Source organism: Abrus precatorius, unplaced genomic scaffold (genome assembly GCF_003935025.1).
Source record: "Abrus precatorius isolate BTA unplaced genomic scaffold, Abrus_2018 Scaffold10, whole genome shotgun sequence".
In the NCBI taxonomy this organism is placed as follows: Eukaryota; Viridiplantae; Streptophyta; class Magnoliopsida; order Fabales; family Fabaceae; genus Abrus; species Abrus precatorius.
The window spans coordinates 6,883,630-6,910,493 of record NW_020874292.1 but is presented as its reverse complement, the minus strand read 5'-3'; the positions used below and the strand labels follow the sequence as shown (position 1 = coordinate 6,910,493).

General features: G+C 31.2%; 3 protein-coding genes across 3 annotated transcripts in view; 1 reads left to right on the top strand and 2 right to left on the bottom strand.

Annotated features, from left to right (window-relative positions):
• LOC113864793 (autophagy-related protein 18c-like) overlaps positions 1-16,550 on the bottom strand; it is a 44,903-nt gene extending 28,353 nt beyond the window's left edge. The window contains exons 1-9 of the mRNA XM_027498907.1: positions 15,653-16,550; positions 15,382-15,458; positions 15,078-15,246; positions 12,965-13,053; positions 12,709-12,873; positions 12,519-12,596; positions 10,104-10,261; positions 2,372-2,393; positions 480-503 (exon numbers count right to left, since the gene is read on the bottom strand). Of these exons, the coding sequence (XP_027354708.1) occupies positions 480-503; positions 2,372-2,393; positions 10,104-10,261; positions 12,519-12,596; positions 12,709-12,873; positions 12,965-13,053; positions 15,078-15,246; positions 15,382-15,458; positions 15,653-16,223 (1,353 nt within the window). The 5' untranslated portion in view covers positions 16,224-16,550. The remainder of the gene's footprint in view (positions 1-479; positions 504-2,371; positions 2,394-10,103; positions 10,262-12,518; positions 12,597-12,708; positions 12,874-12,964; positions 13,054-15,077; positions 15,247-15,381; positions 15,459-15,652) is intronic.
• Positions 16,551-17,964: 1,414 nt separating this feature from the next.
• LOC113852913 (hydroxyacylglutathione hydrolase cytoplasmic-like) lies at positions 17,965-22,113 on the bottom strand. Its single transcript, XM_027483312.1, has 7 exons — positions 22,007-22,113; positions 21,749-21,871; positions 20,871-21,032; positions 20,177-20,255; positions 19,813-19,926; positions 18,662-18,838; positions 17,965-18,366 (listed from the first exon to the last, which is right to left on the bottom strand). Exons 1-7 carry the CDS (start codon positions 22,051-22,053, stop codon positions 18,292-18,294), a joined length of 777 nt encoding a protein of 258 aa, XP_027339113.1. The 5' UTR covers positions 22,054-22,113; the 3' UTR covers positions 17,965-18,291.
• A 1,655-nt stretch (positions 22,114-23,768) lies between these two features.
• On the top strand, positions 23,769-26,398 carry LOC113874788 (60S ribosomal protein L10). Its single transcript, XM_027513005.1, has 4 exons — positions 23,769-23,845; positions 24,918-25,419; positions 25,688-25,769; positions 25,976-26,398. Exons 1-4 carry the CDS (start codon positions 23,836-23,838, stop codon positions 26,045-26,047), a joined length of 666 nt encoding a protein of 221 aa, XP_027368806.1. The 5' UTR covers positions 23,769-23,835; the 3' UTR covers positions 26,048-26,398.
• Positions 26,399-26,864: the final 466 nt, after the last annotated feature.

Genomic DNA, 26,864 nt, shown 5'->3' with positions numbered 1-26,864 from the left:
TTTTGCTTTTACAACCCCCAAAAAAGGATTGAAAGAAAGCATTGAGAGACAGAGAGAGAAGCTAATTAAGCTTGTACAAGAACGGAAAGGAAAGTAGCACGTACAGTACTGATATCTGCTTCCTGAAAAATAGGTTATGTAAAAGTAATCACACAAAATTATATATATGAGAGCGTTAAAGTAATCAATCAAAGTTGATTACCCTAAATACAAACATGCGCTTAAAGTTGATGAACAAAGCACAAAATTTTGATTTATAAATATTTAATAATATCATGTATTTAGTACTCATCTCTTTTTATCTTTATTACATTACATCATCTCGTTCTTAGTATGTAGAGTCAGTAGGGGAGTCTATGTAACATTTTTCCAAAGCACATTACCATGTAACGTTGATGAAGACATTTGAAAGTGCTTATTATGTTAATTATATATAAGCTACGTGGACATCATGGTTTTTCTGGCAAGTGAAAAAGTACTAAGTGGGGCATCCAGCTATAAAACTCATATGCAACTGTTGCAGATGTTAGCCGAATCTTGGGCAGTCTAGTGGGGAAGAGTAAATACTTACAAAGACCTAGAAGACGATATGTTACATCAGCTACAGTGTTGGCTGCACCTTTTTGTGCCAGGCATTAGATATATTTTATATAAAGCTAAGTGTTTGAGACAAAGTTGTATATATTATTAATACAAATGGAGGCAACAGAAAGAAGGAGCTCCCCTTCAGTCCAAGCACAGAGAAAGAGGGATGCAAAATATCTCCCACTTCATTCACACAATTACAGTAGCAAATGGCCACATCATAACCCCTACTGTGTGTGTATGAATGAGTCAGCAGATACTTCAGCAAACCTTTAATCCCCCATATCCATGCGTGGGCTGAAGGAAGCTCCTTCACTCTTTTCTCTCCCAGTGTGAGTAGAACAGTGCATGTATACATTTTCATTTCCTTCCCTGAGACAGATGACATGACATTTTGATATTGATGGGGGGATCATGAAGAAAGTACTGTATATTTCGGTAATATTGTTGCAGCTGGCAGAGAGAGAATAAATAAATCAATCTAATTAAAAAGAAACTGAAAATTAAGGCTAGTTAATTTTCTCTTAAGGGTACTAATAATTAAGTAATTGAATACAACTATAGAAAGAGACCTGGAAATTAATAGGACGATATTAATGCAGGTTTGACTAAAAACTTAAAAGCAAATATATAGCAACAAAATAATGATGTATATTGGGAGTTTGTCAAATGAATCAATGACTTGATCAGAGTACAAAATGGTTTTCAAAAGTTACAACTGATCTAAACCCAAATCTATGTAATGTAATTGCAAATCCAATAACCAATTGACTGCTTATTAATTAATATAAAATAGTGAAGAAAGAACTGAAAAAGCACTTATATATGTAGGCCAAAAACAAGGCAAGTTTCAAATAAAAGAAAATTAGAACAAGAAAAGGAATGGAACTGAGCTTGTAAGAAGGGAAAGATAAGAAAACTAATCGCATCAAATACCATATTCTTGTCAAACGAAGTAGTAGAATAAGGAACATATATGTATATCCATGCAAGTAATTTACAATTCATTTCAAAAACATTTCATAAAAATTGATACCAGCATATATATTAGATTGTATATATATACCATAAATCCAAGACCTAGAAAACAAATAGCTAGTACCATCATAAAACACTATATGAGGGAACCCTACGTTTGAGACCGCAGGATCAGTGAAGAAGATGAAGGAAAAAAAGAAAGTAAAACCAAGAACAATAGAATTACTGTGGAAAGCAGACATTAATTATAATTTTTGAAAGATAGAGAAGAAGTGCATGTGGGTATGAGTGGAAAGAGTTGTGTTTGGATGATAGAATAGAAAACAAACTTGAAGTTTGAATAAGGAAGAGGAAGAGAGAGAGCTAGCTGAAAGACTGATGCTGCCAGAAACCCTAAATCTGGTGTGTTTTTTATGGATATCTGTGCTTGACAGTGGAAAGAAAACGAGGGTTATAAAGAAATGAAAACCGAAAGACGAAAAAGGACTTGAAGGTAGGTAACCAATGCCCAATGATGAAGATATGTTATTCATTAAATTATTCTACTTTATTTATTTATTTTCATAATAGAAAAATTAATAGAGTATAGACATTGTGGGTCACTGTCCTCATGAGAGTCAGAGATGGGAAAGTGAATCCAATATCTAAAAAAGAAAATAAATTGCTTAGTGGCAGAAGAGAATAGATGACTTCACCGGTGGGTCTAATTAAATTTCACTCACAGTAATGTTACAGTAACATTTTTGTTTTTTATGCAGAAGAAACACTGTTCCAATTATTCTTACGGATTTCGATCCTCTAGAGTTACTTTCACACACAACTGCATGAATCTCATTCATTCATTTTATTTTTTTATATATTAAATCCATTGTGAAAGTGATTTACTTAATGTATTGATATTACACAATGTACATCCCCGATTTTTTTGTTGCTGTTCTCGTTTAAATTCAATACCATATGTATAAAGAATATTATTATATATTTAAATGTATTTGATAAATAATATTCAAATATATCCCTTTCATTATTAGGTGGTTAAATGATAGGAACTAAAGGATTAAATTAATTTAAAACTAATTAATCTAACATATGAAATGGATGAAAATAATTATGTGTGCGAATGTTTATATTAGCTTATTTATGATTAAAATAGATTATGATCGATTTTTTATATATATAAAAGATATCAAGAAAATAACTTCTCATTATCTCACGTTAATACAACTTTAATTCCTACCTCCCATCATGAAAATCAGAATAAACTAAAACATCACAATGTTACTTTCTGGAGAATCAAGAAATTTTTAAATCTTATAACAAACATATGAACACTGAAGAGTGTATTTACTAGAAAATGGAGAAAACTTGGAAAGTGAGGAGCATGGATTACCAAAAGAAAAATGCTGTTTTGCTTTAAGTTAAAGGCTGAGAAGAATATATATGTTGGAAAATAATTATCTGCAAAGCAAATACTCTGCACTGAGGAAGGAAAAGGGAAAATAAACAATCTATATTTAAAAATTATAAAATTCATTTTGTTTGTTTCTTTATCTCATGTTTTGCAGGTTTTTAAAAATTCCCGAGGATTTAATAAAAATATATTAATTATACAGATCAAGACAACCGACAATACAATCCTTCTCAAAACTACTGTTCGGCGTGTGCAATTTTCTCATCAAGAGCAATAATGATATATACACAATAACTTTTTATTATATTTTTATAATAATTTTTTATATTTTTTTTATCATATCATCTTGAAATATTTTTTAGTTTTAAAATAAAATAAAAATTTAGCCTCTCCAAAAAGAAATGACAATTATTGAGAATTCATTGATTTTTTTTTTCGTCACAATGGCAACTTCTTACTCAGAAAAAGAAAGAAAGCCACGAGAATAAATTGGGCACTGTTTACACATCACTCTTTGTTAATGTGTTTATAAATATCTTTAATAAATAAATAAAATAATGTATTTGCTTTTGCAAAATGTTAAACTCCCAAAAGATCAATCAGCATCATTTGGTCTAATTATTGACGAGGAGTTTGGTTCTTTTAAACAATATTATGTTGGAAAAAATATATTCTTGATAAGAGAATTTTATTCTCAAACAAAGTTTATAATTATTTTTTAAAATAATTTCAACTAATTAAAAGAAATTTTCTTTTGGTTATTTTTATAAAAAAATAACTATCATTATTTTTTTAAAATATAAAAAATATTTATTTTAAAATGTATTAATTGATAATTTTTGTATACCTATTTATTGAAACATTTATGTTAATAATACACTCACTTATTTCTGTTAATATCATTTAATTATTTATAATTATAAATATTTTTAAAAATAAAATATAAATTTATGACATAAATTTATTTTTTTATTAGTTTTAATGAATTGAGTGTTTGCTTTTGGTAAAAGAAAAAGGGAATAATAATTAAGTTTCACAAAGAAAATGGGCGAGGTCAATTGTTTATACCCAAAAAAAATTTTATTAATAATTTTTGAACATGTTATAATTACTAATAAATAATATTATCCCATTTAAATGGAATTAAATATATTTTTTTTCAAAAATGATCTTAATCATGTTATAACTTTGTTTCTTCTCATAAAAATAAACTTTATTTGTCCCTTCATCTTTTAGGCAGACAAATCCTCAAAATATGACACAATGATTGCTAAATTATTGACGGATTAGATTATTTTCCAAGTTAAAAATATTGAATGTGAAATTATACAGATGAAAAATGATACACTAATTTATATACTCAATTACATGAAGACTTAATTCTTTTTCAAGTACATTATACATTCATTGGTTGCAGAGTATAATGTTAATAATTCCATTAATTGGTGCTGGAATACAAAGAAAGTTTTTAAAATTAATAAAATATTATCTAAAATCAATAATATCTCTAAATAAATAAATAAATTTATAGTTAGTTGAAAAAATAGATAAAATTAATTACAATAATAAAATATTATATTATTATAAGTAATAGTCCTTATTCTTGAAAATAGCAATATTTAATATATTATTCCTTTTCTCCTTATAACTGTTATTATTATTTAATTTTTTTTATTTTGATTTAAGTTTTTTCACACTTAGATATTAACTTCAATTACTTTTTAATTTTGTTCATCTCACAACTTTTATGCTCTCTGTATACACCTGCGGTCTCACAACTTATATGTGTATATTTATTTAAATTAATTACATGTCCATCTTATAATTCTTATTTTAAATTAAAAATATTCATACAATGTCTGATATTTTCTAATTTAATCAATAATTTACATCTCAAAAAGTTGAAAATAATAATTTTAAATCAATTATAATAATTTTATTAATTTAAGAAAAGAACTCAACTCAAAATTTACTATATGTCTAAATAAAACGTTGAGCCCTCCTGTAACATAATATTGATGTTTGGAAAGGAGCCAATAAAAACAGTTTTTGTATAGGGTAGTATATAACTATTTGCCAAATCAAAGATCAACATTTAACATCAATGGATAATCTCTCTTTTCATGGCGAAGATATAAACATGCTGATCATATAAATATGTCACAAAATGTGGTCATAAATCATTCAGCAATGTGCTTCCTTAGCTGTTATCTATGTAATTTCCTTACATGGAGACCACCCCATATACATATATATGCATGGTATGCATTATTTAGCGGTGCTTTTCATAGTCTTATTCCCATCATCAAAATTCCATAACCTGTCAGAGTACCTTATGAACCCACGTGCATGGTGCTCCATGACATGCTTGTAGCCCATTCTCTAAGCAAATTCTCCCTTCAATTTTCCATTGAGATCTAATGCTTACGTACATAAAGGGTTGTGGACTACCACTATTTCTTCATCATTCCACCTCACTTGGTAACTAGCTAGTCAAACAGTACAACCATAAGGTTTCGCTCAAAAGCAACCATAAGGCTATATTTTAGTACAGAGTTTCTAAGCCTTTGCTTGTGAGTTTGGAGGGGAAGTGGACGAGTAAAGAGTTTGGAAAATTAAGAAAGATAAGAAGTAAAAAGAAAAATGATTAATAAAAATTCTTTAAATTCAAAGAATTTAAAAATTTGTGATTAAAAGAGTTAATGGAGATTTATATACACTTTTATTTTTATTTAAAAACTCTCAAATAAAAGATAACTATTACATAAATTTTAACTTTTCCTTTTTTTTTTCTTCTAAAAAGTTAACTTCTAAAAAAGTTTAAGTGTTTATTTTTATTCATTTTTCTATCAAAATCAAAAAATAATCACACATTTATGAACTTTAATTTTCTTTTGTTTTTCTACCTTGGAGTGTGATAAATTTTAACAAGCAATCATCAAATAAATCAATTTGAGTTTTATATCCTAATAAAACAAGGTTGTTTACTTCTTCGTTCTCCCTTTTTTTTTATTCACCATAAATCCAGAACCCTTAACAATGATGATTTTATAATAAATATCTATTATTGTCTCTCTCCACACTCTATTTAGTTTACTGGTATTACATGAATGAGAAAAGTAAACAATGAAATTTAGGAGCTTTATTTAGCACTAAGCTAGCTTTCATTGCAATGACAATGCAATGCTGCTTAAAATATGGCAAAGTAAAACTAGTAACAGGGAAGCAGGGAATGAGTACAACTAAACTTAGGAATGGACATTTCAAAGAAGAAAAAGAAAAAATAAATAAAAAAAAAGGGGTGATGATGAGGATTCATGAGTCAAAAGGGGCAAACAAAGTGATAATGGAAAAGCATGAAGGTTGGGACTTTTGGTGGAGAAGGAGGTCAAAAGTGTGAGTGATGCAGTTTGGGAAAGGAAGATAGGCAGTGAATAATGTGATCTTCCACAATGCCACAGTGGGGAGCAGCAGCCAGACCAGCAATGGACCACAAAAGATATGCAATATGGATGCATAATTTTACAATCTTGGTAGATTCGGTTTAGATTTATATCTAAGATAATGTTCACTTTTCTTTTGCATAACCATTTTTGCACAATCCTCTATTTCACAACGTGCACATTTTGCGCTTCCATGTTTAGTTATTATTAATTTAACATTTTCAGCCAGATTCACTTCTGTTTGTCCAGTTTTATAAATTTGTGTGTCTATGATTTTTCTCTTAGACCATATTGTAAATTATAGTTTAATCTTCATGCAATTCTCCATCACTTGTGACTGGTGAGTGTGCACATTTTAATTCTATTATATGTTATTTGTTTTGCTCTTCGCTGAATGAACATAACCTTTCCCAACTTTCATACAACATAACATTAATTTGATTGTATGGCATTATTTCCATACACGTCATTCAATTATAGTGGATGTAGATTGCCTAGCTATCATGATTCTTCTGTGTAAAGAAATGAGTTACTATAGTACTGATAATGGTTCTATAGAGAATATTTTAGTTGCATTAACGAGAATAATGCCTCACAAGCAGAGCCAGAAATTTGGTTTAAGTGGGCCAAGACAAAGGAGTATAAGACTTGGGTATGAAAAAAATAAATTAACTAATGTATGGAAATATATTCAACAAATTTTAATATAGAACTAACATAATATCAAGAATATGCCTTTACTTCTAAAATTACGCTCACGGTTATTTCACAGGGTAAAAATCATCATTATATCTATATTAATTTTTAATATTTTTTTCTCAATATAAATAATTCTGTATTAATGAAAAATCCATCTTCAATTTTATTGCATAACCTTGATTTAATAACATTAATCGTTGACAAAATATTTTTTTTAATCATTACATAGGAAAAATTATAATAAGTTGTAACAATTTGTCATTTAAAAGACAAAAATTGATTGATTTGCTAGTGATCTCAATCAATTTCTTGTTTTATTAATATCATTAATTTCTATATTTTTATTATTTTATTAAATAAAAAAATTAACTTATAAAAAATGTCAATAGAGATATAAAATAATTTAAAAAAATTGAGGCGTCAGTCTTTTAATATAATAATATTGAAAGAAATTAAAATTTTGGGATTGACCATTATAATCGACAGACACCCCTTGCCTCCGCCATCGTTCTCAGAAACTCTTGCCTTACATAATCTTACCACTTACCTTAACAAAATAAATTTAAGATTTAAACTTTGGAATAATTTCAAAGTACATGTGTAGGCATCTCAAATGTGCAATAATTGTCATCAAGGAATGGATATTGCCAAAAGAAGGAGACAAGATCCTCTACGATGTGTGTGTATATATATTTTGTATAAGTCTATAGTTTATAATTTTTTTGAGGGGACCCATAACACATCAATAAAACTAACCTCCTGTTTGTTTACACCAATTTTAGGAAAGTGATTTTAGTCGAAAAAAATTATTAGTTTGGTTATTTGTTTTAACAGAAGTAAAAAAAAGTAAAATTGTTAAGTGGATCTTACATGATTATCATCTTTGCACCTGCCATTTGGTTACAATTGTTGCATGGTTAACATTCAATATTGTGTAGATCCCATATGATTAATAGTGATTATTTTTTTATATAATATAAAAATTATAAAATACAAAATATTAATTAAAATATTGTAATAAAAAAATTATTATTTTGTAATATAATTTACTTATTTATTTCTATTCTTCTTTTCACCCATCTAAATAAATGGAGAGAACTTTTTCTATTATTCTTACTTCCTATTTCTGCTCATTCAAATAACATATCATTTTCATCTGACATTCTTATTTCTTTCCATTTTATTTAGTTTTTTCCTCTATTTCATCTCTTCATGTAAACAAAGCCTAAGAAACAGGATTTGAATGGTGTACAAAATGTTCAAACTTCATGCCATGTTACATAGGAAGAAAAGTTGGGAAAATGTAGTTTGTACAATATCAAGCCTTTATCATGTCAAACTTTATTTCAATAATAAAATACTACAATGAATCATCAATATGCTTTAAGTTACATAAAAATTATAAGTTTATAAATTTTATTTTCCAAGAAAAAATTTCCATCCCACTGATTAAATTGATAAAATTCAATATTCATAAAAATTAGTAAATTTATCAACATCAATTTTTAGTATGAGTTTTAAACATATCAAGGTAATAAATTTATTTTAACAATATTTATTATATTTTATATTTTAATATAATAAATATTAATTTTTTGGATGATATTTTACTATTTTTAAATTCTTAAAATATCTTTTAAAGATGATATAAATAATTTTTCAAAATTTATTTAATAAAATGTCAAAACTTTCTCTTAAAATAATATACCAACACATACCTCGTGTGAAAGTAAATTCCCTCTACCAAAGGATATGGAGAAAAGATTAGGATCCTCTCATGTTTTAGAGCATATAACTCTTATGTGCCTGAATTTTTGTATTTTTGTTGAAGCAAAAAATTATTCGCTTAAATAAAAATACAAAAATACAGAACATGTTCATGTTCATGAAGGGATCCTAATTCATGGGAAAGGGGAAAGAGGAAATCGAAATTGAATTGTAGCGTTATAAAAAAGCAAACTTTCCATAGCGGTAGTGTGTGTAGTGTAGAATATGAGGTTGGGTAGCAGCTCCACGCGGACTAAGAACTCGTGCTACAGCCATAAATGTAATATTCTTTATTCTTTCCTTGAATCCAATCTCATTAGAACCCGTTAATGGAAATTTACCAAACCAGAGAGAACTTAAAATGACACTATACAGGAAAATTTTGGCTCAAGAACACGATCCCAGCCAAACAAAGCGAGAGCTTAAAACAACTGAAAAAACAAACTTGTTGATCCATTTCCAAAGGTCCGAAGATCAGCTGGTTTTACCAATGCCCTACATAATGGGCAAGTTCGTTCTCTCTCAAACCTGAAAAACAAATGAATTTTTGTTGGATGAGAGAAAAGTGATGAACATGATTATGAACACATCAGAAATACAATTTAAATGACTCTTCTACAAGTCAAAGGCATCTCAAATATAAATATTGTTAGTTAAACATTTGATGAATATAAACGTAGTGAAAATAATTTTTTTTTTTATAGAATCAAAGTTCTAAAGTTCGAGGAAAGTACTGCTGGCCATTAAGCGCACAGCAGAACAGTAGAGTGTACTTCATAGAAAAATTCCATTTCCATTAACAACACATTTTCTTCCCTCACTAATATAATGCAGCAGAAGAGGGCAAAACCCTAATAAATAGTCTAAGTATGCATGACAAGCTAGGATTTCAATTTTTATCAGTGAATAGTTACAAAGTATTGGTATAACTATAACCTATTCAATCGTCTGAAATTATTCCATAGAAAAGTACTATAGACCATTGAAAAAACTAGCGAATATATGCCTGATTTTAGGTGAAAGAGAGATATAAATCATTAGCCAAGATCAATAAATTCTATAAAATTGTAAATAAAAGTATTTGGACAATGTATTTTAGAGAAACAATAGATGCAGCTTGCGGGATAAACTCTAGACTGATAGCTACTCCACCATAAACAACATCTAACAAAATCATATACATCTAACACAAAATCATATAGTTTATTTCTCTTAAATACAGAGTGAGCTTCCAATTTAAAAGGTCCAAACAATGAATAAAACAATTAACTGACCATTCAGATACACACTCTTCGCAGAACATGTGTTTACAGCACAACAATATAGGAGCACGCATCTTCTCCTGGCATATAGCACACATGTCACCAGCAGCATTCACCTGCATTTAGATATTTAGAGTCACCGTTAGAAAGGTGGCCAAATAGGAGTCTTCAATAATACCCAATATTGGTATATACCAGAGCTTTCCTCCTCAAATGCAGAAGAAACCTCATTATAAAGGAATAAATGAAAAAATATAAAAGAAAAACGCATAACAAAAGGTCAATAACAGACATGAGGCATTCCAAAGATAAATGTGTGGTTATATATCCATTTTGCACGTCCTCTATCCTATATTGCCATAGAATGAATCCTTTTTAGATGTGAGACATACATTGTGTTGAAACAAGTACATCATTGCCAGCCGGCCAGCCATTCCATGAAGCATATACATATGCGAAGACATATTCATTTAGTATGAAAAATAGCCAATAAAGGAGAAAAGAAAATTACAGTAACATGTCTAAACTTCCAGCATTGTACATTTCCACTTCCAGCATTAATTCCAAATATAATAATAAACTAGCTGTAGACTAGACCATTTCATAGTAGGAAAGCTAGGAGAAAAAAGAGTTAAAAGTACAAAAACAATATTTAATTCATTTTACAATTGTTATTTAAATTAAAGCCTGAAGATTATATAGAATTTAGAAATATCAGCATTGGCTCATTGTTATCAAATGGTTAGAACAATGGAATTCAAATTATTAGAATAACATAGTTTACAATTGTTCCGGTCTAGATGCACTTTTTGCCAGAGGGTTGGAGTTTGAACACCTTGAGGAATTATGCAGAGCCAAGGCCAAACAACAATTTAAAAATGTGAATATTGCATAAGTTGCCTCATCTGACACATTCAATGTGATTACCCTCTCCACCACTTAGTACAAAGTATACCTCCAACTCAGAGTACAAATGACCCTACTATGCCAATGTCTCCATCTCGTAATCCGGTTGCCATCCTTTCACAGTCTTACACTGTTGGCATGGCAGGCTTGAAACAGAATACCATGGAAGCATGGCACTGTTCTCAGAGAAGCTCATGGAGGCTACTTTTTATACAGCAGTCAAAGAGGAACTTGCAGCCATAGTGAAAAAATGGTAGATTTAGGGTTTTATTTTATATTAAAAATAGAAATGAACAGTGTCCATATGAGACTAGGATTCTTATTTTTGAAAACATGACTCTCTCCACCTGAAACCTAAACTCTATGAAAACCTGAACCATCTCCATTTCATGTCCTGTTGTCAAACAGCATCTCCAATGATCAGAATTGTTTCCAGCAAGTGCATGACAATCTCCAAAGATTTACATTTCTGGGTAATGTTACTGTCTCCCTCTTTTTTTTGTCAACGTTCATAATTGAAACTTGTCATCTTCTTTTCTACTGCCACAACAAATTGCATTTTTTTTTTTTTGGATATTTTCGTTTCTCAGACAGGGAAGTCGTTATGGATGTTTCCTTTGAAGCCCAATCTCTTAGGCACTCACAAATGGACCTTGGTAGCTTAGAGCAACAATAGCTAATTAAGTACTTATATCACTAAAAATTAGTTGTTTATTTTTAAAAATTATTTTTATATAAATTTTTTTTAGAAAAACTATCTTATAAAATAATTTCAAGTCTACACTTATATTGAACCAATTTATATCTCTAAAAATAGTAAAAATAATGGCTTCTCAAATACCAAAAACATATACATGTTTATATTTTTATGTTATTTTTATTTCTTAGTATACATTGCAACTCATTGAGTCAAAAATTAATTAATCTCATTCATTTCACAATCAAGTTTGTATATTCTTGTGCATTAAATTCATTAATGGTAATATTATCAGTTTCATGGTAAATAATTAATATGCAATTATTTGCAATGATACATGTGCACTTCACTTTAATGAATAATTCATACTAATAGTTAGTAATTATATCTTAATCAACATGACAGAAAACTGTTTCATTATTAATATTACTTTATCTTCAGATTTATTATATGCATTGTAGGAGAAGACAGAACAGATAACAGCACTAAAATATATAATTTATTTATTTTATTTAACAAAAAAAAAAGGTTTTAATGGTTCATAATTGAAAGAGATCCTTTCCCTCATGCATCTAAAATTCGCAAACAAAATTTTAAATATATTTTTGTGCCCTTTTACAAATATAAGAAAGCTACACCTACAATATCCAAACAAAACATCAAATAAGAGTATCAATATCAATACATTGTAACAACCGACACACAAGCATTACTTAGAATTGCAATTATTCAGATCCTGACTTAATCAGAGCATTTAACATATTATTTACCTGTTCTGTTGTGGCATAAACCCCATAATGAACTTCCTTCTTTGATAGTGCTTTTAAGGCAGAAACAAAGCATTGGACCTAATAAGTACATAGAAGGTTGAAGAAAATTGAATAATGTAGGGTCATGCACAAAAAATCATTAAATACATCACAAGGAAGTAAATGTCAATTTTAAAGAACAAAAGCGCACCTTCTCAACTACAGATGTTAGCTTGAAAGTTAGATACAATCCTGTAGTCAGTGAGGAAAAGAGACTTCCATAATCCTTGTTCAAGAAAAAACGGTACCAAACAGGTGTTGGCAACAAGGCACGATACAACAGCAGAGTGTATTCAACCAGTGTTAACATTTGACCCTTGAAATAATTTACACGTTTTCAGATGGTTGTAGGAGGCAACAATACTTGAAAAATATGATTCTTGGAAAAGCAAGGAAGTTACTAAAACCTGTCGACGGAAGTTATGACCTCTGCCATTTTTGCAGTAAATAAGCAACACACACTTGAAAGCCATCACTGCTTGCCGCACCAATGTATCTGAAAGTCAATGTATATTGTGACCATGACTACCAATCAAAATATCTTTCGCTATAAACAGAATTAGAATGATTATAAGCTGGGAAATTTTCTGCTATCAAGGTATAGCCAAGACACAGCAACAAAATCAACCTAGACACTGAAAAAACCAAAAGCATATTGATGTAACATCAAAGAAATTTACAAAGATACTACTCATTACCAGTGTTGAACAATATCTCAAACATTGATGCATATAAGTGGCTTTTTTTTGCCAAAACAACATTCATTGTAAGAAAACTAATGAAATATAATACAAACAGCCAAATTAGGAAAATATTGATTTATACACATACACACACAAAGATATATAATTTAGAGAAGACTTCAAATGGACACATACTGGAAGACCCATAAATCTTGGATCACCATTAAGAATGCATAATATAGTAATTTATTCATTTAGATTCCACCAAGGTTTTTGTCAGGCAGACAGGTGTGATATGCAACCTAAAAATTCTGATATACTGGAAGACCCATAAATCTTGGATCATCATTAAAAACAAATTTAATACACTAATTAACTCATTTAGATTCCACCCAAGGTTTTCTGCCGGTCAGACAGATGCAATATGCAACCTAAGACTTCTGAGATACACATTGCATCCATCCATAATACTGACAGTAGCAACACAATATATATCAACTCCATAATTCATGAGACAATACCAAATAAATGAAAATGGGGTAGGGGGTCTATATACTCAGCTCATGCTTGACAATAGATAAAACATATTCAAGCTTTTAGAATAAGCTGCTGTTTCTTACTATTACAAAGTTGTATAAGTGTGAATCTAAGACTCACTTTTATATAAGCACTTATTTCAACAGTTCATCTAAATGTGCGTTTGGGTAAACTTTAATTAAGTGTTTACCAAATAAGAGCTTATCACGAGATTTTATATCATAATTCATAAGGGCTCAATAAAATAAGCTTATTTTGATCACCTTTGCAATGAAACTAGTTGAAATAAGGTTATAAGAGGGTCAGCCACCTTTAGAAGCTTAATCAGATATCTTCAATTTTTAGCTAAATTACTTGTATGCTAAGATAAACTCAGTAAAAAACTTCCCAATACTACCTAAATGGGCTTGAAATGAGTGGGGATAGAAGCATAGAACACGTAAGAAATCAAAGTTTGTCTCCCTCTGGAAATTTTGGATCTTCAACACAATTTTGGGAGTGGTATTCCTTTTTTTCCTGGGAAATGTTGGGAAGAGATTTTGTGCATAGCACAAAAAAGAGATCAAGCAATGACTGTGCATAGCACAAAAAAGAGATTTTTTTTGTCTTAATGCCAAAAAGCGAAAACAAACAAAAAAATAGGTTAACTTTTTTGGTTGATACTTGATAAAATTCAGGGTGATGAAGGATCTCCCCATTCCAAGGCCAAGGAAAACCACCAACCTCAACAAAGACTTTCAATGAGATTATAGACCACCTACCAACAAGCGACCCTAAGATTCAAACCCAATTCATGCAGTTGTCATAAGCGAAAGGTTGACCAGGTAAGCCAACCCTCAATGGGAAAGGACTGTTAATTTTATCCTGAAACAATTTTCGTTCAATTTCACTCCAGGTTCACTGGTAACCGATTAAATACAAAGAACCCATTTTATTGTACTCCTTCCATACCCAAGATATATCTTAAATAACAAAACATTTCAAAATACAAATGAGTTATGAAGTTAAAAAGGTCAAGGAAGTCTTCAGTGTCATCATTCTTAATCAAGTAAATAACCCTACTATTGTGTTGAAACTTCCAAGTTCCTTGCAAGTTAGTCAAGCACTCAACATTTAAACCAAACTGCCTAGTTATTTGCTAAGGAGCCAAATTTCTATTTTAAACTTTTAATCACAAACTATGAACATACATTTTACCTCACTATCACTATCTCTAATAGAGCAAATAAAACTGTCTAGCTTAAAAAAACCATCTCAATATGATAACCGCATATACTGCAAGCACAGAATAAATCCATACCATTAACCAAAATGATGAATATGGCATGCCAAAAAGGTGGTGTTGCTTTTGGTGGAAACATGGCCAACGGGTATAAAAGATCATCATTTCGATACCACCAGTAAATGCTTATCACATGCAGCATGAAGGCAAAAGAGATACCAAGAAGAACAGAAACTTTCCGATCTCCCTGCAAAATAGAACTTGAATTGAGCCTCTCTAATTTTATTTTCATCTTTTTTACAAGGAAAATGGGATGTTAAACATAAATACTTCATTTTGGAATTGGAAATTTAAAGGACTTGCAAAAATCTGGGCCTAGCACCTTCAGAGCTGTCTGCTTCTTAACAACATCATTTGATTTGAACATCACAGCTGATACACAAATTGTGACAAAGAAACCTGCAAGTTCTCAGAAATGAATATCACAAAGTTACATAACTTGGTTCAGCCACACCAACAAGTCAAGCACATACAGTTTCTCTAATATTTGGGCAAGAAAACTTGGCTCAGCCATATCATCAAAGTCTATGAGCATTTGATTTGAAGCAAAAAACTAAAATGAGAAACCTAACAAAACACAAAAAACGCAGTACCTTGCAAATGCTGGCGGATGAAAACAATCAACAACAAGAGGGAGAAAGGGAGAATCTGCTCAATCCACTTGGCAATCTGCTGAATATCATACCGCTGATAAGCAGAGGACGTGGAATCCCTACCACCACCAATCCCATCAGCCAAAGACACCAACGGAACCCTCTCCTCAGCCATTCGCCGGCGAGCCTCCGGCGACAGCATCCCACTTCTTCCAACCACGGCGTCATCACAGCTCGATTCCCCAACCCGATTACGAGACGCCGCCGCCGATGACGACGACGAAGAAGAACTGTTCTCTTGCTCCCCACCCCCAATTATGCGTATGGCAACTTCCTCAGCACCGTTACAGGCACTGCCACCAGAATCAGAATCAGAATCAGACGCAGAAGCAGATTCAGATTGAACCTGAAACCGAGGGCGCGTACGAGGAATGATTATGACAGGCTCAACAGAATCCTCGCGCGTGCAGTAATCCATGACGAGAGAGAGTGGAGAAGTAAAGGGAAAACTCATCCCAAACCAATTCACAGTGTTATTACTACCAGATGATGACGACGGGGACGAGTCCATCACGTTAAAACCCTAAAACCCCTTTGGCTTCACCTACGTGTGTTTCCCTTCGTTTTTCAATTATGTGAGAATCGCATGACATATACGGAAAAGGCATTGGTTCTTCTTGGGGGATACATGTTTCGTTTCCGTTGGGGATTATGAAGGTGTGAAAGGGGTTAGTGCATGATGTGAGGATTTAAGCTTAATGTAACGATGGACATGGTGGTGGTGATAGCAGAATAGGAACAATCAAACGAAGAGAGGAGAAAAGTCAAAGTCAGGAAGCTGAAACCTTTTCTTTCTTTCTTTCTTTCTTTCTTTTTTTGGTTTTGGTTTGTGTGTGACTGTGTCTGAGCGTGCGAGAGGAAGAATACGAGGTTGACGTTCATGATAGAGAAACGCGTTTTTATTGGACATTTTCGTATTTTACTGTGTTTTCTTTCCTTCGCCGTTCCGACAACGGATGAATTGCCATCACCTCTTACCATCTTACCATTTTTTTTTTACACTCTCTGTTTAAGTTTTTTAATTACAATTTATACGAGAGGATTATTAGTTTTCACTGTGAGGTTCTCTTCTGTTAGAATAGGATCATGAGTATTTTTCATGGAAGATTATTTGAGATGAAAATATTTATAATATTATGAAATTAGTTTTAATAAGGATTTGTTGTTTACAAATTTTAAATAGTATTGTTTAACAGAATTTGTTTATTTATCATGACGTGAAATTGTTTTAAACATAATATTATCAATGGAATTTTTTTTATTTACTTATTTAATATTTTTTTATATAAAGGTATCATAAATCTTATTTTAAAATAAATTAAAAACAACTTATGATGATTATATAAAAAGCTTACTAAAATAAGTTTAAAAAATTATAAAAGTTAAATTGCTGTTAACATCTTTCAAATCAATTTTTAACAATCTACTTAACAGCAAATGAAAGAAATTTCCAAAATAGAATGGTAAAGAGATCCCAAAATAATAATAATGATGAACAAACCACAGATTGATTTCAAAATATGAACTTTAAATTAAATCCAAAAAAGTGAAATAAATGGAAGAAAAAAAAAAGAATCTCAAATTTTTCGAAACAAGCATATTCAAAATCAACTGGATATAAATTTGCAAGAAAATAGGAGGTCCTACAAGTATCCACAACTTAGCAGAACAGAGGCCACAACGGCATGAATATCTAAATATCGGAAGAAAGGGTGGTCTGTGAGAAACTCATTGTATCACTTTTAAGGATAATTATTATTTTATCATATCAAAATATTTTTTCTATCTATTTAATTATTAAAAAAAATATTATTTCTTTCATTAGTATTTTTTTAAGTACTCGAAGAGCGATCCTATCCGACTTGCTTCCACTCGAATTGCTGGAGGAGGCCTGAGGTCACCAAAAGAATAAAGATGAACATAACAGAACATTTGACTCATTAGTATTTTTTTTTTTTTCATTTATAAATTGAATTTTAAAACGAATTATATATTTTTATTTTCCGTTAGTATACAAATTTATTATTATATTTCACAAAATATTTTTCTTGTATTTACGTGTAAAACATTAATATTAGTATTATTAATTGTCGACTTTGAAGTCACAGGGGTACCTCCACGGGCAATTGCGACAAGCGGTTTCCGCTAATGAGTAACGCCAACCATAAAACAGCCCAAAAAAAATGCTAAAAAGCTTCGTACGAGCTAAAACCAAAATAAATAATAAAAAAAAAAAAAGTTCACTGAACTTAAAATAAATCAGGCCATTATTTTCAATGGCACATTGACACTCACGTTTTTATTAAATTTAGAGGGTGGAAGTTACTTGGCAGCAAACAGAGAAAGGAGGAAAGAATGTATTTCAAGTTCACAAGTATATGACATGAATGAAATGGAACATCTTAGTATTTAGACTAACCAACATAACGTAACATATGTGTCTGTCTAAATGATAGTACGTGCAAATCACAATCCACGTCTCTAACATGACAAGTGTCTTATATCTCCTTTTCAGTTTCATCAACACAAACCTATTACAAGCTGTATATATAAACACACCATCATGTGCAGTATTTCCATTAGCCCTTCCAGTTGTCTTTCAGCTTCCGTAACTCTCTTAAAGCTTCAACTGGAGACTTGCAACCTACCTTCTCCTGCAAAGATTTTAACATTTCAGAAACTCCTTCAGAGTTTAGAAGAACAAACAAATGAAACTGTGCCAGAATGTTTGTTTAAATTGCAATTTTACAATGGAAAATGAAGGAACACATTTCACTTAATTGGTTTAAACATTATTTTGACATCTTAAAAATTGACCAATTACGTAGCTACCATCATTGTTCACATGGTGAGGCATTTCCTTCCATTCCATTACCTCTTGCTATCAATTTGTTACCTACTTGTGCTCTATTTTTTATACCCTTTTGACTAGTGTGTGTGGGTGCAAACCTGGAGCGCAGGTAGATCAACCCTCATAAATGGGTTGGTTTCCATCTCTTCCTCAATGGTCGAGGGAATTGTAGGTTGGCCAGCTTGCTTCTGGTTCTGAGCCCATGTTAATTTCTGTTGTATCCTCAAATTGTCTGGCTCAATTGTCAGAGCAAATTGCAAGTTCTCCACTGTGTACTGGAGACATAGCAAATTCAAACCCACGGTTCATTAAGAATACAAATTGTAACATAATAAATAAACAAGAATTTAAGCTTTTGTAGGTCAGAAGTGTCAGGAGTCTACAAGTGCAAAATAAAATAATCTCGAATATCCCCTTCTCTCATCTTGTATGTACTCCATGCGGGCACTGATGATTAAATCTAAATAATTGATTGTTGTATTTCAGTATATTGCACAACCAATTTGGTAATGAATGAACTTCTTATGAATGTTCGCTAAGGAGTATCTATAGAAATTCACTTATAATTATGCAGCTGGATATTGGATCTCCCAAAATCCTGGGTATTAAGGATCAATGGACAGTCATACTAAAGGATTTCTGAACAGGACATTAAGTATTGACTTTATCCTTAAATTTGTTACCCAAATTAAGTGTCAATAGGCCTTGGCTTTCTGTTTCATTACATTTAAATGAATAAGACTAATCTGTGAAAAAAATGAATAGGCCTTGTGTTTGTATGAATTTGCATGGCCTGGCCCAAAATGATATCTTGGATTTCTACAATAATTTTCAAAACAACCGTTCCAAGGTTGGACTACTATGCGTCGTGAATATGCTCACACGTTTCATGAATGGAACCAATATGCTAAAAGAATTCTAGGAGAACGCGAGAACGCACAACATCCTCACAATCAAACTAGACATTGAAGAATGAGTTAGAACTCAAATATGTTCGTTTCACCTTCCAAATTGCTAAATCCAGGACGAGTTTTCTAGGCAAACTTTAGAAATTAGAAATTTTAGAAACAAACCATTCGCTCTACATTTATTAAATTGGAAAATTTTTACCGGGTGAATGCAGGCATAAACCAACTAGGGAAACAACTGGTTGCTTCAATCCCATCCAGCATTTAAATTTATAGATCAGAGGAATTCCCTAGTACAAATGATTTTCAGTAAGGGGGAGGGGATTTTAGTATTATATTACCTCATGGTCACAGTAAACTCGGGTTGGCTTTGGTAATGAACCTAATGTAACACAGAGTGACTGATACATCTGTTCAGCAGTTCCTTCAAAAAATTTCCCACAACCAGCAATAAACTGAAAAAAAAGAAAAATGTAATAACATAATGAATCCAAAGTAACGTAGGACCTCTTCCAAATTCATATACATATAAGCGTTCAGAGAGAAAGAGACAGAAAGGCCTATACATAATACATTAACTCCTAGCACTTAGCATCGCTTTTAGAATAAACTTATGATATATGCTTTCCTAAGAACTCTTATCTTTTGGACATGTTTCACCAGAACTTGATAAATGCAAAAGGTAAGACTAATCAGTTAGCTTACCAGTGTATCTCCAGTAAAAACAGCTGGTTGCTCATCCTTTTTGCCAGTAACATAATAGCATATGTGACCTTTGGTGTGGCTGAGCAAATCAGAACAGCTCATTTTAAGAAAAGGGAAGAAAATGTCTCTAGAGAAACGATGAAATTTAGGTTCAACCACATCTGGAATCATCATGTAATAAATGTATAACTAACAAGAACAATGAAGCAGGGTAATGCCTCATTGGTGGATTATGACTAAGATTAAAATGAAATGGTTAGAAGTACAAATCATGACACTCAAAATGATTTGTACAAGAGTTGGATTCTTAAATGAATATCATTTCCCACAATTTTTATGAAAGAACTCATTTATAAATGAAATCACTTCTTTCATTCTAAAGATTCCAAGCATAGGTGATAGAAGCCAGGATGAGTGCACTTAGCACGTAAAAGTTCAGCAAGCAGCAGTACATAATTCTCAGAAATCAAATAGGATGCTTAACAGTTAGCAAGTTGATGACTTTTTCAAACCTCTTCCACCATTGTATTGTCGGGTCACTTAGACTATTGTCATTTTATACGAAACGAAGGAAAGATCACAAAGTTACAGTCCTATTCTAGAAATGGAGGGTGGTAAATCCAAACTTTCCAGTTTTATGTAGGGAGAAGGGTGTCAACAAACAATATGCAATTGACAAGTTCAATATCCATACCAAGGTGTGTGAAGAGCCAATATATTAAGATCAGCCCCAAGGGACACCTTATCCCCATTTTCAACCTTATCAGTGCAACCCTTGACGTTATCAACCAAACCACCATACACCTTGATTCCAGGGACCAATTGCTTCATCTTTTCATTTCCACCAGCATGATCCCTGTCATATAATGACACAAAATTTACCAACAAGCATAGCCAGCCAAGAGTCGATGTTCATAGCCAAGTACAGTTTTGTGAACTATCATAACATTTTTTTTTTGCTAAACATTCAACATCTGGAAAATGATTGGTTAAATACATAACAGCTAATCTATGTGAGAAGTCAGGAAAATGCACCAAAGCACTGAGATTTCAAACAATGAATGAATAATGGCACAGTAAAGAATTGCCTTATGATAGATCTCTGACTACTAGTTAATATAAAATTACCAAGCTTCAAAGTTGATAGAAGCAAAGTATAAAGTTTCAAGAATTCATATTATCAACTGGAATTTGAGTCCGGTGACTCCAATGTGCCTTTAAGGTTATTTATAAACAAATTTGTACAATCAACATATATCATATAAATAAATCACACCAAAAAAAAGAAAAGAAAAGAAAAGAAAAGAAAAAGACCAAGACATTCTACACTCAAATGCTCAGAGAGTACAAATTCAGATATTTACTGAGCAACGCTAATCGTAAAAGTAATAATAAGAGCCTCCTATTAAACTATATCGACCGAAGTTGCAGCATTTATCTGAAGGTAACTCAAAACTAACATAAACAAATAAACATGAGTATTATTGAACATGAAAAACCAAAAAGAAACTACGGTAAAATGGGCAGATCGAAAACCAAAAGAAAAAAAAAAGTGCAAACTAGTCGCAACACCGGTGATGGTGTGTGGTGAGAACGAGCTTGAGATTGATCCCATGAGAATTGGCGACTTCAAGAACCTTCTCAGGCTCTACAGGGTCCACTACTGCACCTTCTTTGGTGCTCTCATCAGCGATTCTGCAGTGGTGCAAAACCAAAATAAAGGATTGCCCATAAATAATAATAACAACAAAGCATTTTCAAAGCTCAGAACTAGAATACACAAGCTGTGTTGGAAGTTGAAACCATGCGTAATTGTGGTCGTAGACTTACATGTAGGAATAAGTGTCTTGCAGGGAAGGAACGTGCAATATTTTCATAGTTTGTTAAGTTACGAGTTGCAGTGTGAAGTGTGAACGCATGCGGTTACTTTATATTAGTGCGAGTTCGATACGAAACTGAGGTGAAAGCAAATGAGAACCCACTCCACGCCATCGCTCCGTTCGACGTTGTTTTCCTCCTTCATTGACACGCAACTCTAACGTGTCAAACAATAAGCAATGTAATGTGCTTCCAAAATTAAAATAAATTAAAATGATTCAACATATTTTTTTTCTAAAAATATTATATTTTTATTTCTAGTTTTGTTTTTTTTTTCTCACTCTTAATATTTAATCAATTTTTTTTTCAAATAATATGTTTTATTTTCAATAAAGAACAAAAATAGCTTATTAAACCGTGAAAAATACACTTAAAATATTTTTAAAAAACTAAAAGCAATTTTTTGTCAAAAAATTATTAACAGACTTTTCATTTTTTAATATATTTCAATGTAATTAAAAAACATTTTAATCATTTTAACCAATGCTCTTAAAGTATTAATTAATAACTCTATAAAAATTACTAGTTTTTTATATTTATATTTCAACTTGAAAAAAATATATAACAAAAATATTAACTACTAATATGATGGGTATCAAATTTCCTTTCGGATGATTAAAAAAAATGTCAAGCTTATTGAAGGCAATAAAAAATTTCTCAAAAATATTTTTTTAAAATAATTTATTTATAATAGACAATAAAGACTCAAAACTATAGCCTATTAGTTATGAAATTTTATCTTATGTCACTGTCAATTGATTCCTTAAATTTTGAAAAATTTAATTAAAAACCACTTGTAAATAATTTTTCAACGAGAATAAAAAATGTGAATAGCATGACCTTTTTTAATTTTACAACTTATTGTAATTTGGTTCATTTGGTTTATTTATTTGAAAAAATATATAATTTTATGAGTTAAATTTTATTATTTTGATATTAAATTTTAAAGAATTTAAAATTTTATATATATTTTAATAAGAAATTTTAATATACTAAAATTAAAAAATTTAAATTCTAACAAAAGATTCAATTATTATTATTTATTTATTGTGTGTTCCATTTATATTTTAATTTAGTTATGATTAATTTAATAATTTAAATTTCATATTTTAAATAATTTTATTAAATATATTAATAATATATTCACTCTATTCAAATAAAAATATTTGAAATGAAATTAATTAAATTATTCTATTTAAAAAAATATTTTTTAAATAATAAAAATTTAAATGATATAATTTAAATTTCTTAAAATTTTAAATTCTTTGAAATTTTTAATTACCTAATTAAAAAATTTGTAAAATTTTTTAAGATTATTTTTAAAAAATTAGGAGTATTGTTTAGTATAAAAATGAATAAGGCAGATTCACTACAAAACATTTGTCAAAATTGAATTAAAGAATTATAAAATAAAAATACTAAAAAAAAGAAATTTAGCAAGACACCAAGCATATTAATTGTGCTTATACAACTTTTATTGATCAATTATTGCAATTGATTTTCGTATTACCAACATTTATGTTTTTTTATTGCTCAATCAACATTTCTGTTTGAAAAATATTTATTTATTCTTCAACGAATAATTATTTTTCTAGATTTAAGCAGAACTGCAGAAGTAAGTATGCTAATATAGTGAGCCCAAGAGCCGAAAGCCTGTTTCGATTGGGCCCAAACAGAAGCCCGCCCTAAATGAAGAACATATTACAAATGTGGCATCGTGGGAAGGGCTAGGTCTTCGGTGCACAGCCTGAACCCAACGCGTTGCGCAGAGAGACGTCGCGATGGGGCGGAGTAAGCATTTATCTTCCTCTTCTCAAATTTGATGTTATCTATTTCCCATTCCCATAATCGATAGTTTTTCGTTGCGTTTTCGGTTGAAGTTATTGTAGAGAATTCGTAGTTGCGTGTGCGTTTTGGAATTTTTGATGTCTTGTTCCTGGATCTGGAGGATTTATCGATTTTGAAAGATAGTTAGATTGAAACCTGCTTTGACTAACGACAAATTGCAACTAGTATACAAGCCGAGAATGACTAAAGCCGTTTTAGCTCTTTTGTTTAAAGTTGATAGCTCTGTTGTTGCATCTGGTTTATGAACAGTGGATTGTATGAGAGGCGCGATGATTGTACACATGAATGAAAATTATTTTATGTGCTGCTCTGTTCACCATGGAATTGCATGTATTTGGATCATCTAGAAATGAACGGTTAATTGGCTGAAAGTACTTGTTTTAATTGTTTAAAAATTGAAATAATTTGGAGGTGGTTATGACATGAGATATGCTTCATGCCAGATTTGATTGGAAAATTTAATTTTGTTGTTTCTGAGTCAATGCAATGATCGGTTTATTTTTAATTCATTGTCTGGTGTCCATATATTGTACGGATCTAATTAAGCGTATACAGTAAATAAATTGTTTCATTAATATTTTAAACACATTCGGTGCTTTCTAGAACTATTGAGCAAAACTGTATCATTTGGTTTTCTGATCATGGTCAACATTGTTTTGTAACCTTGTCTGAAACTTATATGGACTTTTATGCAAGGAGTTACATTATTGATATGTCACCTGTGGTTGCTTATGCCTTATGGTTTATGCTTCAATGTCATTCTTTAGTCTTTTACGAAGTTTAAATTCTTTCCTTGAATTATTGCCAGCAGGCCATACATGTGTTTTGATATTAGTTAGGATGTCCTTTTTGAATGTTATATTATTCTTTCTGTGACGACAGTTCTATGCATGATGGTTGAATGCAATGTGTTTGTTTTATGTAATTATTGAAAATGGTGGTAGAATGAAATTGGTTATGTTTTATGTGCTATAATGTATGGCATGGTGGTAATGATGAATGGTGTGTGATTTAGGACCTGCAAGGTGTTATCGGCAGATAAAAAACAAGCCATACCCCAAATCACGCTTCTGTCGTGGTGTTCCTGATCCTAAGATCAGAATTTATGATGTTGGTATGAAGAAGAAAGGTGTTGATGAATTTCCTTTCTGCGTCCATCTTGTTAGCTGGGAAAAGGAAAATGTTTCTAGTGAAGCATTGGAAGCTGCTAGGATTGCATGCAACAAATATATGGCAAAATTTGCTGGAAAGGATGCTTTCCACTTGAGAGTCAGAGTACATCCCTTCCATGTTCTTAGGATCAACAAAATGCTTTCATGTGCTGGAGCTGATAGGCTTCAGACTGGGATGAGAGGTGCATTTGGAAAGCCACAGGGTACATGTGCAAGAGTGGCCATTGGTCAGGTCCTTCTTTCTGTCCGCTGCAAGGACAGCAACAGCCATCATGCACAGGAGGCCCTCCGTCGTGCCAAGTTTAAGTTCCCTGGTCGTCAGAAGATCATAGTTAGCAGGAAATGGTATGTATTAAATCTTTTGGCAGCATGCTTTTGAAAGTGAAAACACACAAATACCGTTTTTTTAATTATTAAGTATAAACAATACATTTATATTTTCTAGAAAAAGACTTCAAACTTTTATCCATTGCCATCCTGTGATTAATTAATTGTTTTTGGTTTGTAATCAGTTTGTTATTGGATTTTATGAGAGTTTCTTTATTTTGATTGTCATATTTGAGGTATTTTTATGCATTTGGTTTGACTGTAGTTGTTTTGAATGCATGCTCAGGGGTTTCACCAAGTTTAGCCGTACTGATTATCTCAAGTTCAAGTCAGAGAACAGGATTGTGCCTGATGGTGTGAATGCAAAGGTAATTCGAAGCTATGCCTGGATGCTGATGTTCTTGTGGATCGTTAAAATTTTTCTTGCATTCAGTTTTCCACATGTTTAAGGACATTTGTTCTATTTTTAAAATTGGATTTGGATTTGTATTATTGTTTGTACATTCAATTAATCTATTTATTGAGGTTATATTTAGCTTATCCAATTCACAAGTTCTTTCATGTGGTTTTGCAGCTTCTTGGGTGCCATGGACCATTGGCAAACCGTCAACCTGGAAGAGCTTTCTTGTCTAGTGCTACTGCTTAGTGATTTGTTACTTGGAAATTATAGGCTTTGAACACCATAGTTGGGCTCGACTGAATTTGAGTTTCCTATTTGCTATGCCCTGCCGTGTCATTAAACTAAGTTGACTTTGTTTTTTTGTTTCCGTTTTTGTGAACTATCTTGAATGGAATGAATTTTGTCTTGATTGGATTCCCTTCCCCTTGATGGTTTTGCTTGGGGTTTGACAATTGCTTATGGATTTGAGGTCGACGGTCCTGATTAAAATTACATGAGAAATGTTTGGAACACATTTTTCAGTACAGTGAAATTCTCGATCGAATCCACTAATAGGGAATGCGATTCCCGTCATATAATACAATTGATAAATTTCGTATATAATAAGATTGTGTCTAAGAAATGTGTTGAAGAATGAGTTAAGAACTCAAATTTAATCGTTTAGCTAATCCAGCAAAGAGTTTTGTTGGCAAACAAATGCTTCCTCTCAAAGTTGGAGAAATAGACCGTTACCTTCATTAAATTAGACATTAAGTGGTGCATAAATCAACTGTTAAATGTCGGGGTGGCTCAATCCCATGTAGCAGCTATATAACAGAAGATCAGTGGAATTCCCTATTACGAATGTTTTTCATCAAGGAGGTATGGATTTCAGTACTGTGTTAGCGTATTACCTCATGGTAATGAACCTAATGTCAGTATGTCATAGGGTGGTTGATGCATTTGTTCTGCAAACCTTCAAAAAATTTCCCACAACCATCAGTAAACTGTAAAAAAAGCGATGACAAAATAAATCATTAAATCTAGAGATTTAAAGCAGGACATTGTAAAATAAAATTCTGAT